This window comes from Hyaena hyaena, unplaced genomic scaffold, assembly GCF_003009895.1.
Source record: "Hyaena hyaena isolate Hyena2069 unplaced genomic scaffold, ASM300989v1 scaffold_414, whole genome shotgun sequence".
Taxonomy (NCBI): domain Eukaryota; kingdom Metazoa; phylum Chordata; class Mammalia; order Carnivora; family Hyaenidae; genus Hyaena; species Hyaena hyaena.
Genome location: NW_024081044.1, coordinates 1,115,817 through 1,129,772, shown reverse-complemented (window position 1 = coordinate 1,129,772; position 13,956 = coordinate 1,115,817). Strand labels below are relative to the sequence as shown.

The 13,956-nt window shown below is 56.8% G+C and overlaps 1 protein-coding gene across 3 annotated transcripts in view; it reads right to left on the bottom strand.

Moving 5' to 3' along the window:
• Positions 1 to 13,956, bottom strand: part of CACNA1A (calcium voltage-gated channel subunit alpha1 A) — a 219,146-nt gene that overhangs the window by 54,576 nt on the left and 150,614 nt on the right. For all 3 annotated transcript variants that reach the window (XM_039252248.1, XM_039252246.1, XM_039252247.1), the window contains exons 20-24: positions 9,840 to 10,294; positions 7,706 to 7,844; positions 5,877 to 6,006; positions 866 to 925; positions 128 to 234 (exon numbers count right to left, since the gene is read on the bottom strand). In XM_039252248.1, the coding sequence (XP_039108179.1) occupies positions 128 to 234; positions 866 to 925; positions 5,877 to 6,006; positions 7,706 to 7,844; positions 9,840 to 10,294 (891 nt within the window). The remainder of the gene's footprint in view (positions 1 to 127; positions 235 to 865; positions 926 to 5,876; positions 6,007 to 7,705; positions 7,845 to 9,839; positions 10,295 to 13,956) is intronic.

The window sequence follows — 13,956 nt, the reverse complement described above, 5'->3', positions numbered from 1 at the left end:
CCCCCCCCCCCCCCGAGCCCACTCTCCCATCCCTACGCCCTGAGAACACGTTCCCTGGTCCGGGGGGGCAGCCCCCGGCTGGGGGGGGGGGCAGAGACGCAAGTGGAAGTCTCAAGAGGAGACTTACGTGAAGGCAAAGGCCACCAGGGCCCCACTGACCACTATGAAGTCGAGAATGTTCCAGAGGTCGCGGAAGTAGGCACCCTGGTGCAGGACGAGCCCCAGGTCGATCATCTGGGGGGAGAAGAGACGGGGTTCAGGTCCTTCTCACACTGCGGGGAGCAGCCCCCACCCTTCCAGTCTCTGGGGGGGGCACGGGAAGGGTGGGACAGTGGCCGGAGGACCCGGGGGAGCCCAGGGTACCGCCCCATCCCATGAGGGGCAGGTCCAACCTGCTGGTTCTTAGCTCCAAACCCCGATGTGCCCCTTGGCTCGTTCCCCACATGGAATCCCACACCCTGGCCTGCCCCCCCCGCCCTTGCCTGGACCCTACAATCAATCGCCTGCCCCTACCTCTCTCAGCTCCCCCCACCCTGCCCCTCCCTCCAGCCCGTCCTCCCCAGTGAGGCCAGAGGGTGCCCGTGAGCATAGGCATGAGCCCAGTCAGGTCCTCCTCTGCTCGAGAGCCCTCTGTGGCTCCCACCGCACTTGGGGTAAAAGGCAAAGTTCTCCCCGTGGCCCACAAGGCCCGGCAGGATCTGTCCCCGTCACCTCCCTGCCCTGGTTTCTCCACTCTCCTCACTCACCCCTTCCAGTTCTCACCGCTGCTCCAATACACCAAGCATTTCCAACCCCCCGGGGAAGCCACCTACACCAGGGTGGGCTTCTTGAGGGTGAAGGCTCCCTCGGCTCCCTCAGCACTCACCTTGATCACCATCTCAAAGGTGAAGACGCCTGTAAAAACGTAGTCAAAATATCGCAGCACCTGTAGGGGACAGAAGCAAGGGGGCAGCAGATCATTGGCTTGTTTCAGCTGAGTCCCCAGGAGCCCAGCCAAGGCCCACTGGAGAGCGTGGTCTCCAACAAAGCCCCCGAGGAACAGACTCTCCAAGTAGAGGAGGAAACATGGATGCCACGTACAGCTGGGCAGGGTGTGCACTGTACACGGGCCCATCCCTCCCTGTCTCATAGTGCACAGATTAGTATGTTGTGTATGTAACTGTCCAGTAGATGGCAGAAGAGTCCTAGCAAAATCACTCCGGGTGGTTTGCAGGCCCCAGGAAGGGCGCCTCCCCCCCCGCGCCCCCCCCCCCCCGCCAAAGCTCAATATAAAGGAAAGGTGATCTTGGGGGAAGTTCAGGGAGGGCTATAACCCTGTTGGTGACCAGTCTAACCCCCCAATGCCCTTGACCTGCTGAGTCTCCTTGGTGAGAAGTCCTAAACATGACCAACCTTCTAAGCCAGACGCTGGGGGTCAAGCTCAGCACTGCGCTCTCCCCCACCAGCTCTGTGGCACATCCTCACCAAGGTGGGGCGATTCCCCCCACCCCCTCGGACGGAGCCAGGGCCGGGTGCTCTCTGCTTGGATGAGCGACGGCCTGCAGCCTGGCCCCTGTCCAGGCCATGCCATAGCACAGCTCTGGTATGACCTTGGCGTGAGGACGTGGTTATGCCAGCAAGGTGAGTGCAGGGGGCTGATTCCATCCGGTTCGCGTTGGAAGAGCTGACATTTACTGAGCACCACCACCAGAGGGCGCCCGTGAGCACCAGAGTCACGGTACGGTCCTTCTCTGCTCTAGAATCCTCCGTGGCTCTGATCTCACTTGAGACAAAAGCCAAAGTCCTTCTGGTGGCCCCCAAGGCCCCGAACAATCTGCCTGGTCACCTCTATGACTTCACCTCTGCCCACCTCCCCCCCACCCCTTGCTGATTCTACCCCTATCACTCTGGCTTAACCTCAGGGCCTTTGCACAGTTGGTTACCTCTGCCTGGAATGCTCTTCCCACGTCCTACCTGATTCCCTCTCCCTCTTCCTTTATGGCTTGGCTCAAATATCCCTTTCTTGGTGGAGCTGTCCCCTACTGCCTGTTTAAAGTCCTACTTCCTGGCGCTTGCGATTTTCCTTACCAGGCCAACTACCCACCCCTGCAAACTATTTGTTGTAATTTGTTATAGTTATTGGTAACCTCATTGTCTATGTTCCTGACCTGATGTCAGCCCCATGCGGCCAGGGATGTTTGGCTGTGCCTGTAGTGTCCCCAGCTCATAATACAGGCTCAAGCATACAGTCAGCACTCAAGACGTATGCTGAATGAATGTATGAGCAGCGGGAACTGTCCTGGGTCCTGAAAGAGCTGGGCTCTGCCATCTGTGTGGTCACAACTCACATTCCCGTTGCATGGGGTGCTTGAAAGGCCATCGGGGCCCAGAGTGGCCGGGATGGCTAGGTCCTCAGGTGGGGTGGCGGGTGCAAGTGGCTGCAAGGATCCTGGTGCAGAGGAAGCAGTTCAAGCGCACCGGGAGGAGGGCTCAGCATGGCTAGAGGCCTGGTGCTCTGGGAGCTCTGGGAAGGCAGGGACCATCTCCTGCCCGGTCCATCCTTGAAGTTTAGCTCTGCGTGTGGTCCGTAGTATTTGCTCATTAAATAATTACTAAATAAAGCAATGAATGGAAAAGAGAGGGGGGCCCCTGGGTGGCTCAGTCAGTTAAGTGTTCGACTTCGGTTCAGGTCATGATCTCACAGTTCTCACAGCTGTGCTGACCACTCAGAGCCTGGAACCTGCTTCGGATTCTGTGTCTCCCTCTCTCTCTGCCCCTCCCCCACTCACGTTCTGTCTCTCCTTCAAAAATAAACAAACATTAAAAAAATAAAAATAGGGGCACCTGGGTGGCTTAGTTGTTAAGCATCGGGCTTTGGCTCAGGTCATGATCTCACGGTTCGTGGGTTTGGGCCTCGGATCAGGCTCTGTGCTGACAGCTCAGAGCCTGGAACCTGTTTCGGATTCTGTGTCTCCCTCTCTTTCTGACCCTCCCCTGCTCACGCGGTCTCGCTCTCTCTCAGAAATAAATAAAACATTAAAAAAGTTTAAAAAACTAAAAAATTCTTAAAAATAATTAAAAAAATTTTTTTTAATGTTTTATTTATTTGTAGGAGAGAGAGAGAGAGAGACACAGCATGAGCAGGGGAGGGTCAGAGAGAGAGGGAGTCACAGATAGAAACAGGCTCTGAGCTTGCTGTCAGCACAGAGCCTGACGCGGGGCTCGAACCCACGAACCGTGAGATCATGACCTAAGCGAAAGTCGGACGCTTAACCGACTAAGCCACCCAGGCGCCCCTTAAAAATAATTAAAAAAAAAAAAGCAGAGGGGGGAAAAAAAGGAATGAAGGGAGTGGGGGAGGGGCAGGCCAGGTGGTCAGAAAAATCACCTTCTGGAGAACTGAGGGGTTGTGAGTTCGAGCCCTCACACTGGGTGTGGAGAGTACCTAAAAATAAAATCCTACCAAAAAAAAATAAATAAATAAATTCTGGAGAACCGAATGAAGTCGGACCAGAGGAAATCAAGGAAATTAGGTTTGACTCTATCCGACATGCGGATCCTCCTGCCGTGTGGCTCAGTCTAATCCAAAATTGTTTTCATGCTCAGTTATCACAGGGAAACGCAAATCAAAGCCCCAGAGAGGCTGCAGTTCGCACCCACCAGGTCGGCGGAACAGGGAGTCTCCAGGCCCCCCGAGTGTGGACAAGCGGGGGTGGGGGGGGGGCAGGGGGAGCCCCGCCCTTGGCCGGCGCAAACCCCCGGCTGCGTCCAGCAAGCCCGACCTCATGCTAATCCTATGATCCAGAAACTCCATTTATGGTTTTAGCCCCCGGAGAGAGTCTAGACCCGGGGCTGGAGGGTGCGGTGAGCGCTTCCTAGCCGGTATCGATCCAAACGGGCACCAGCTGGGAGGTGGGGACACAGCGCCACACGGCGGGACATGAAACCGCCGCGGACACACAAGGACACACGCTCCGGGCGCCAGAAGAGAGGCCCACAGGGCTCCTCCAGCTGGCTGCGCACCCGACTCTGTGCCGGACGGTGCCCGAGCCGCTGCGAAAATCGGAGGCGCCGGTCTCGTCCCAGGAGGGAGGCGGTGGCTACCGCTGTGGACCCTGGGGCCGGCCGTCCCCCTGGGTGGGGCCGCCCCGTGCACCTCAGGGGACCGAGCACCCCTCTGGACGCCGGTAGCTCCTCCCGTCGCCCACCCCAAGTCCTGACAACCATATGTGCCTCCGGACGTCCCCGGATGTGAACCCCGACTCCAGGCGGAGGGAAAAGGGGGCACTGAGGGGGTGCCCGGTGTGGGGGGTGGTTTTGTGGGGGGTCCCCGGGCATCCGCGGGCCATGCGAGGCCACAGTGCCCTTGAGGAAGGGAGGGCTTTGAGGAGAGAAGTTTCCACTGCGAGAGGCTGCAATCGGGGGGGCTGGTCCAAGCTCTCCTGGGCTCCCTCAGAACCGCAGCGGTGACCCCCCCCCCCGAGCCTTCTCTGATCTTCCGGAGCCGGCAGGGGGGGGTTGCTGACCTCTCTGGGGACGCCCCCTCCGGGCCTGGCTCCCTGCAGCCCCTGGGGGGTGGGGGGCGGGGTGGGCGGGCGGTGGATAACAGAGCGCAGCCTCTGCCCTGCTACTAGTTCGTTCCGGAAGCCGTGTTCTAATTATTTCCTTCCAACTCCCCCATCGGGTCCCCAGGGGCCCCGCCAGGCCTGCAAAGGAAGGGAAAGTGCAAGGTAAGCTGCTGTCGGCAGCCTTGATTTATGGCGCTTGCCCAGCCTGGCCAGGCTCCTAACCTACTTAGCGAGGGCGGCACGGCCTGGCTCCCGGCGGAAAGTGTGCCTTTGGCTCCGGGCAGGGGGGCAGCGATGCGGGCCAGGAAGGAGCCGGGGAAGGCGGTGCTGCTCCCGGTGCGGAATCTGCCATGCCCTCGCGTCTCGGTGCCTCGCTTTCGTCCCCCAACCACAGGCGTGCGCTCATTCCTGCTGGGCAGGACTCCCGGGCGGCCATGCACACAGTAGGTGCTCAATAAATGGAGACGGTTGAAGGAAGCAGTGGGAGCGACGGGGGCGGCAGAAATGGAATTCTGTTGTGTGATCTTAGGTCACTTAACCTGCCCGAGCCTCAGTGTCCCCATCTGACAAATGGGGGTACCTGGAGAGCTTACATGCCAAGTGCCGGGGCTTATGTCTGAACCACAAGAAGCGCTCAATTAACAGGAACCGCTAGCAGATCCTGGACCCCTAGAAGGAGAGCTTTTAAACACCTAAAAAGCGGATGCTGTGTTCCTGAGTCGCGCCTGGGTGGCTCCGGCGGTTAAGCGACCGACTTCAGCTCAAGTCATGATCTCATGGTTCATGGGTTCGAGCCCCACATCGGGCTCTGTGCTGACAGCTCAGAGCCTGGAGCCTGCTTCAGATTCTGGGTCTCCCTCTCTCTGCCCCTCCCTCACCTGCTCTCTCTCTCTCTCCCCCTAAAAATAAATAAGTGTTAAAAAAAAAAAAAAACCCAACCCCCCAGTCCTTTCTTTCAAAGCTCACGTCAAAACCAAGAAGTCTGGTGAGCCCCGCTGCTGCGAGGACTCCTGTGGAGCCTGGCGCTCCCTGCGTTCCACACTCCCTCCACCAAGGATTCCAGCAACTTCTGGCCCCTTCCGCTCTAGGCTGCCCACCCCCCACCCTGTGCACAGAGCCACAATTTCCTAAAGGAACGTCCCGCCCCCAAGCGCACACTCGACCAATCAGAACGTCCCCGCCCGCCAGCGGCTGTGGGGTGCCCAGGGCTGTGCGCAGGGGTAACCCCGACATTCCTCGCACCCTAGCTGGCAGCGGTTAGGACGCAGGGGAGAAGTGGGCCGGGCCGGAGGCGCAAGGCCAAGAAGGGGCCCGCGGGGTGGGACTCACGTTGTTTCGTGGCGCATTGGGCTGCACCGGATCCTCGGCCGCCAGGGCGATGCTGCTCATGGCGATGACCATGAGGATGCACATCTCAAAGTAGCGCAGGTTCAGGATGTAATGGCACAGGCGGCGGAGCCTGTGGGGACAGATCGGTGTGCAGGGGTCCACTCAGACCAGGGGCTCACAAGCCCTTTCCTTCTGTAATCTCCTCGTCACCTGCCATTCCCTAAGCTCTCTAACTCCCAAGGTTCTACACCCGACAAAGTATCAAGATCTTCCATCTGGGGGCCCTCGCGGGGGTCATGGAGCCCCAAGAAGGTAGGAGGGCCCTTCAGCCAGGGAAGATATTCACAGGCCCTGTTGATAAGTTCCTTGCACTTCCCAACAACCGTCTTGGAAAATCTTGATTCCCCGGATGAGTTAAAGAAATACTGTTCTTGCTTCTGTAGGAGATGAAGGGTTTTTATGCATAAAATGTCCTATGGTCAAACACAATTGGGACATTCTGGGTTAAACAGATTGTTTTTTAATTCATTGAGTGACTTTAGGCAAGTTACTTATCCCCTGTGCCTCAGAGCTCTATCGTGAAATGGCCATTAAGTATGGTGCCTACCTTATAAGAATGTGAAGGTCAGAAAAGTTAATACAGGCCTGGCACACAGTAAGGGCTCCAGAAAACGAGTTACTGAAATTGTAAGTTGCAGGCCTTATCAGAGCCTTTAATGTGGTACTAGACTAATACCTAAGTACTTAACTTCTTAAGTGGAGCTAATAATATTAATAAATGTGTCATAAAGTTGTGCGAATGGCAGCAGGGCTGAGTTGTTAAGATCAGGAATGCTGGCGTCAGTCTGTTTGGGCTCTCCCACTTGCTTGCTGTATGAGCTCGGACAGATGACCTCACCTCTGTGGGCCTCAGTTTCTGCATCTGTTAAATGGGCATAAACACCGTACTGATCCCACAGGGGTTATTATGAGAATTTTTTCTTATTTAGTTTGTAAAGCCCTCACAACAGTGCCTGGCACTAAGTGCCACATAAGTGTTTTCCTAGAAGAATAGAGAGTTTCAGCCAAATGAAAAAAGAGCGTCACACAGAGTGAGGCTCAAGCGTCCCAAGAGGTAGGTTGCAAAACGCAGGTACTGCCCAGCTTATCTGACATGAGTTGTCTTTGTCAGGAAGCATTTTGAAGGACCAGGGTTCAAGAAATACCCTTCAGGAAAAGAGACCCTCTGTCTGGAATCCAAACACTTGCGGAGCACAGATTAGGAGCGAGAGGTCCGGGACCAGAGCTGCCACGTATGACTGCCTGGGTTGTGCACTGCACCAGGTAGCCATTTCTTAGGGGCTCCTCTCACAGTACAGAGAATATTTATGACAGTGATTTCTAGCCGATGGCAGGAAGGGGTCTTTCCTGCCGAAATGAGTCCTTTACGAGAAGTGTCTATCTTATAAGACATAAGAAAGGGGCATCATTTTTCCATTTGCTCAAGAATCCCCCCGTGGACATGGGGAGCCTGGGTGGCTCAGTCGGCTGGGCCTCCAACTTCGGCTCAGGTCATGATCTCACGTTGGTGGGTTCGAGCCCCGCATTGGGCTCTGTGCTGACAGCTCAGCGCCTGGAGCCTGCTTCAGATTCTGTGTCTCCCTGTCTCTCTGCCCCTCCCCCTCTCATGCTCTGTCTGTGTCTCAAAAATAGATTAAAAAAAAGATTAAAAAAAAAAAGAATCCCCCCGTGGACAAATCGTGATCTGGGGAACGGCCCTGCCCGTTCCCTTCTGTCTGGGCCTGGCCTCCGGCTTGACCTCGAGCGCCCGGGCCGCAGGCCGCACTCACGGGTTGGTGGTGGAGAGGATGAACATGGAGCTGTAGGGCGGCATGGGCTTGCGGCCGTCTTCCCCAGCATCGTCCTCCTCCTCCTCCTTCTTCTCTTCCTCTTTTTTCGGCAGTGGGTCTGGGTTGGCGTTTTTGTTCACTGTGGGGACAGGAATCAACACAAGGCTCCCTCCGCGATTTCCCATAAGCCTCCGGGCTCCTGCCCACTCCCCAGGGCGGACGATAGGCGGCTGACATCGACAAAGTGCCTACTATGTGCCAGGCGCCACGGTGTGCCAGCAAATCCTCACGTGACCCTACAAGCTCTCTATTTTATGGATGATGTGACGATGGCACCGAGAGGGGCAGTGACTTGCCTAAGGTCACACGGCTGGGAAGGAGTAAAGCTGGGATCTGAACCTGGTCCCAGAGAGCCTGCTCTCAGCCACCTGACCGATAACCTTGGGTCTGGAGGGACCCTCATGGGATGTTAACACAGACCTGCCCCCATCCCACCGGAACGTCACGGCATCATTTGTAGGCAGGTCACGTGAGCCCCAAGAGCCCCACTTTAAAGATGGTAATACTGAGCTCTCTCTTTGTCAAACTGTAGAGTCTGCCCCCATTAATTCGTCTCTCTTGATGGGAAGGGCCGCTATGCTCCTGAGCATTGGTCCCGCAGCCTAACCTCACCAGGAGTCTGTGGACAGATGGAGTGTCCCTGAGCCTCAGTATTTTCATCTGTAAAATGGCACAATGATCAGAGTCACCCTGTAGACTGTGGGGGGTGTTTATTAAGTAGACTCACAGAAATCTCTTACGTAGAAGTGACGCTACAGGAACCCTCTAGTTAACCTAGTTCAGAAATATTTCTAGGGGCACCTGGGTAGTTCAGTCGGTTAAGCGTCCAACTTTGGCTCAGGTCATGATCTCACCGCTCACGAGTTCAAGCCCCGCGTTGGGCTCTGTGCGGACAGCTCAGAGCCTGGAGCCTGCTTCGGATTCTGTCTCCCTCTCTCTCTGCCCCTCCCTGCTCGCACTTTATCTCTCTCTCAAAAATGAATAAAAGTTAAAAATTAAAAAAAAAACAACCCAGAAATATTTCTAAATTCTTAGTGTTTCTCTGACCCCAGTCTTCCACGGTGGAGGGTCTGGGGGGGGATCAAAAACTGCCGAGCCTTCCAGGGCCTGGACCCCCACTGTCCAATAGCGCAGCTCGTCCAAACCACGCAAGGCTGTAGGCGTGAAACACCCTGAATTTCTGAGACGGACTACAAGAAAAAGAATGTGAAAGGGGCGCCTGGGTGGCTTAGTCGGTTAAGCGTCCGACTTTCGCTTAGGTCATGATCTCGCGGTTCGTGGGTTCGGGCCCCGAGTCGGGCTCTGTGCTGACTGCCAGCTCGGAGCCTGGAGCCTGTTTCAGTCTGTGACTCCCTCTCTCTCTGACCCTCCCCTGCTCACACTGTCTCTCTCTCTCTCCTAGAAATAAATAAAAACATTAAAAAAAAAAAATTAAAAAAAAAAAAAAAAAAAAAAAAAAAAAAAAAAAAAAAAAAAAAATAAAAAAAAAAAAAAAAAAGAAAAAGAATGTGAAAGAGCTGGTGAATGGCGTTAAAAATATTGGCTGTATGTTGAAACTGCAGCATTTGGGACAGACAGCCACCACTTTGTGTTAAATGCAACTTATTATTAGAGTTCATTTCATCTATTCCTTTTGTTGTCACCCTTTCCTCCCTCCTCCTCTGCCTTCCCTCATTCACTGTGGCTACGAGATGGTGTCAAGCCGTGCGCGCGGCCCGTGTCGCATTCTTTCTGGACAGCGCGGCTCTGGGGAGTCACCCCGGGCCCCTCGATTTCCATCGGGAGGATCCACGGCGGCTCCCCTCTGGGGACTCGGGATGCGGGCAATACCGCTAAGGCCTGCTGAGCAGGGACAAGCGCCAGGCGCTGCCGGCATATTATCTCATTTAACCCTCCAGGCAGTTCTGGGACAGAAGCCACATCTAGGCCCATTTTGAGAGGCAGAAAACGGAGGCCAGAGAGGTAAGGTCACTGTCCAGGGTCACCCAGCGAGCCCCCAGGGTCTGGGTGCAGGCTGCCGCTCCGGGGGCCCGGCCCGGTGCTGTGGGGAGGGGGGGACGGGGGAGGGTCTCACCTTGGACGACGGTGTGGTTGAGGGGGGGCGGGCAGGCCGGGGGGATGTCCACCGCGGTGTGGTCGGGTTTCCTGGCAGTCTTCGCTGAGTTGGGCTGTGTGCTGCTGGGGTTGGTGACGATAAGGCTGTTCTCGGGGGTCCTGGGGGGGCCGGGGTCGGACGGCTCCCCCGGGTTGTTGGGCGCCCAGCGGCTGGCGGCGTTCTGGGGGTTAGCAGCCGCGGCGGGCGGAGCGGGCGCGGGGCCGGGGTCGGCGCTGTCCGCGGGGCTCGGGGGCGGGCCGGGGCGGCCGAGCCCGTCGTGGGCGCCGGCCGACCCCGCGGTGGCCAGCTTGCTGTTCCTCATGTTGTCGATGTCCTCGGCCAGCGGCGCATCTTGGCGGCCCAGGTCCTGCTGGATGGGCCGGGTGGTCGACAGGTTGGGGCCCGACACGGGGACCCCGGAGCCCTGGTTCTCTCTGTAGGAGGCAGGCCAACGAGAAAGGACCCGTAACTGAGCTAGAAGAACAGAACGGACGTTCTCCCTGCCCCAAGTTTCGGCCAGACCTGCGTTCCTCGAAGCCGGAGCTCCGGGACGCGTCTACAGCCCCCCTTCAGCGCCTGGGCAGCAATGGGGTGCACCGTGCTTTCCTGAGGGGCTAAAGAGGGACGCCACCTCTTCAGGGGCACAGCTTTACATGCCTGTCATATTTATGTCCCCACCCAAGATTCCAGTTTGGGGGGGGGGGACACCATACAGGCAAGTGAACACAATAAAAAATAACAAAAGGAGTAACAGCAAACACTTCAGTAACACAAGCTCTCCGGCGCCGTTCTAAGCACCTGACTTGTATCAACCCCTGTGTCCTTGGCCCCAAGAGGTGCGATCACTGGCGCCATTTTTCAGATGAGAACACTTAGCTCAGAGAGGTTAAGTCTGTAGTCTGAGGCCACACAGCTGGTAAATGAACTTGGTTAATTTTTCATGGGGAGACCGGTGCGACGGGCAAAGGGAACTCCAGGCAGAGGGAATCCAGCCAGTGCAAAGGTCCTGAGGTGGGGACAGGCTTGTTGAGTTTCAGGAGGCTGGTGTGGCTGGGGGTGAAGGGGGAGGGGGATGAGGTGGGTAGGAGTCTGGTCCCTTAGTTACTCAAGTAATTAACACCGTGCAGACGGACATGAGAAGAAAGGAGTCTGAGCGTTTGGGGCATCGGGGAGGAGAGAAAAATGTTAAGGGTCCCGGCTGATTTTCGACCTCAGTGCCTTTGGGACATCAGCTGTGTGAGGCAAGTGGTCTATTTTTGTCTCTCTTGTTTGCAGCTGTGAATCCGGTGCCCAGAACAGGGCCTGGGACACGGCAAACGCTTGGTCACTTCTTGTCAAATAATAAACAAACGCCCCCATTTTTCAGATGAAGACACTGCAGAAACCCCACGGGCTCAGACCTCTCATCGGCCCCTGCTGCCCCCCATCTGCACACTCACCCCTGGCTCGCCAGGCAGCCCCGGGGAGGGTGGCTGGGGTCTCGAGCCTGTTTGGTGCCTCCTGGCAACACGGCCATCCGGCGCCGGCCCCCAGGCAGCTCCCTGAGAGTCGGGCCCCCAAGTCGGCTCTGTTCACGCTCACACCCCCCTCTGGACCCTTGGGCTTCAGACAAGGAGCCTCATCCCTGGGCACCAGCCCTGGTGAAGTCTCTGTGTATAATCCCAATGACCTCTCCCTCCAGAGGGGACTCTGCAATTCAGAACTTCTCTCTCTGGCTCTTCTGCTTCCTGTGTCCCTCCACTCCTCCTCATGATGCCTCACACATATTGAGCACCTGCTGTATACCAGACAACACAAACCAGCTCCTCCCATTCTCTGAACCCGTGCAGGAAGTGGGTAGTACTGTCAGTCCCATTCTACAGATGAGGAAACTGAAGCTCAGAGACAGGGAGTGGCCCTGACCCAAGGCCACACAGCCAGCTGGTGGCAGAAGCAGCTGGGAGCCCAGCCCAGACAGCTCCGGTGCCTGTGCTGCCAGCCCTCCACCTGACACTCTGCTTCCCTAAGCAGTGTGGGAGCTCCCTGAAGGCTTAGCCCACTGCTGAGGGGTGCTGGGTGCGGGGGGTCCTTGGCACTTGCCCTAATGGCCAGCAGTGTGAGCCAGCCTCTGGCTATGTCCACTCATTAACTTCTCCAAAACGCTTATGAGGCTGGGCTCCTGCGGCTCCCATTATACAGATGTGGAAACTGAGTCCTGGAGAAGCCGAGTCATGATGGAAATGGTTTTCTCAGGCTGTCACCACTACACGCGTCCTCAGGAGACCAGAAGTGAGCAAGAGACGGCGGTCAGATCACACCGTTCGATGACCAGCTGGGAGATCTGGTGCAATTGCCGGCACTAAAGCCCAGACCCAACCTGGAAACATACACCCACCGAACACTTTTTCACTTAAACTCTGCCTTTTACCTTGCAAACGTCCCGTGTTTCGAGGAAGCAGAAGGGCAGGCCCAGCTGGGTTTCTCCCTTCTCAGTCACGTGAGTGGGCCAGACTGAGCCAGGCTGGAGTCTGAGCAAAGCCACTTACTAGCTGTGTGACCTTCTGTGGTTTGACTAACCTCTCTGAGCCCCAGGGTCCTGGATTTTACATTGGGAATATAGCAGTGGGACCTTTGCTCCCTAAATGCCGGCGAGTAACTCAGGCCATTTTTCATCCATCACACGGGTGGGCGTCGCTGTGAGGAACACACGTGTTAATGGGCCACGGGTTAGAGAATGACCCCAGGGCCTTGAAATCTACCAGATCTTCCCCATTGGGTTTAGAGCCTGCTTGGGACCAGCAACCCTTTATCCTTCCCAGCGGCCCTCCTTTGGAATGGGAGTGTCTACCCCGTGTCTGTCCCACTGCTGTATCACAGGAGGGGGTGCGATCTGGCCCCCAGATGGGTCTTCCCCAGAGTCTCTCCATTCCCGACTCAGAGGATGAGCTGGTGCCGTGACAAGTTAAGACTTCTGGGGATGCCGGGATAGGGCGGGGGTGCTCTGCACGTGAAACAGACAGACGTCTGGGCGTGGAGGTCAGAGGGCAGACCGCAGTGGGTCGACTGGTGGCCCCTCAGAAAATACGTCCACTTTTTTTAAAAAAGAAAGAGCACGATCCTTGGCACAAAGCAGGCGCGGGCGAACTGCTTTCTCCAAGAGGAACTAGATCCCTTGGCCACCGTGTAGAGGCTACACTGAACAATGCAGCAGCTGAGACCACGGCAAACCTCGTGGGGACATCGGGCTCGCGCCTGCGACCAGGAGCCCCTGGTGTGGATGGAGGGGCTGCAGGCGTCGTCCCGTCCCGTTTGGCTCCGTCTGTCGACGCTGCTGTGAAGCCTTCCTTGCAAGCTCAGCCTGCAGAGGCCGCCGCGCATCGCCCTCCAGGAGGCTCCCTGCAGAGCGTCTCCAAGGAGAGCTCCAAAGGGGCAGGAAACTTTGAAGTCGGGCCCCTTCCCCCTCGGGGATGTACATCATCTGCCCGGAATAGGCAGCCGGTTGCATAACCCTGTCCTGTCCCAGGCTGCGCGCCTCTGCCAGCTAATCACTTCAGCATCCTTCCGCCGGGGGCGGCTGACGCCTTACCCGGGGCGAGCCCCGGCCTCCAGAAGCAGAGGACAGTCCTGCTTCCCTGTGTCACCAGGTTCTAATCCCCACAACCACCTCTGCTGGAGGCGGGACTAGCATCAGGCTTATTTTGCAGGTGAGGAAACTAAGGCCCAGAGAGGCAAAGGCATTTTGGCATGTGGTGCCCAACCGGGAAAGGGCTGGGCTGGACTCTGGTTCTACAGATCAAAAAAAAAAAAAAAAAGAGGGAAGGAGAGGAGCAGAGAGAGAGAGAGAGAGAGAGAGAGAGAGAGAGAGAGAAAACCAAGAAGGCTCCACGTTCAGCGCAGAGCCAGACTCGGGGCTCGATCCCACGACACTGGGATCATGCATGACCTGAGCCAAAATTAAGAGTCAGATGCGGGGCGCCTGGGTGGCTTAGTCGGTTAAACGTCCGACTTTTGCTTAGGTCATGATCTCGCGGTTCGTGGGTTCGAGCCCCGCGTCGGGCCCTGTGCTGACTGCCAGCTCGGAGCCTGGAGCCTGTTTCAGTCTGTGACTCCTTCTCTC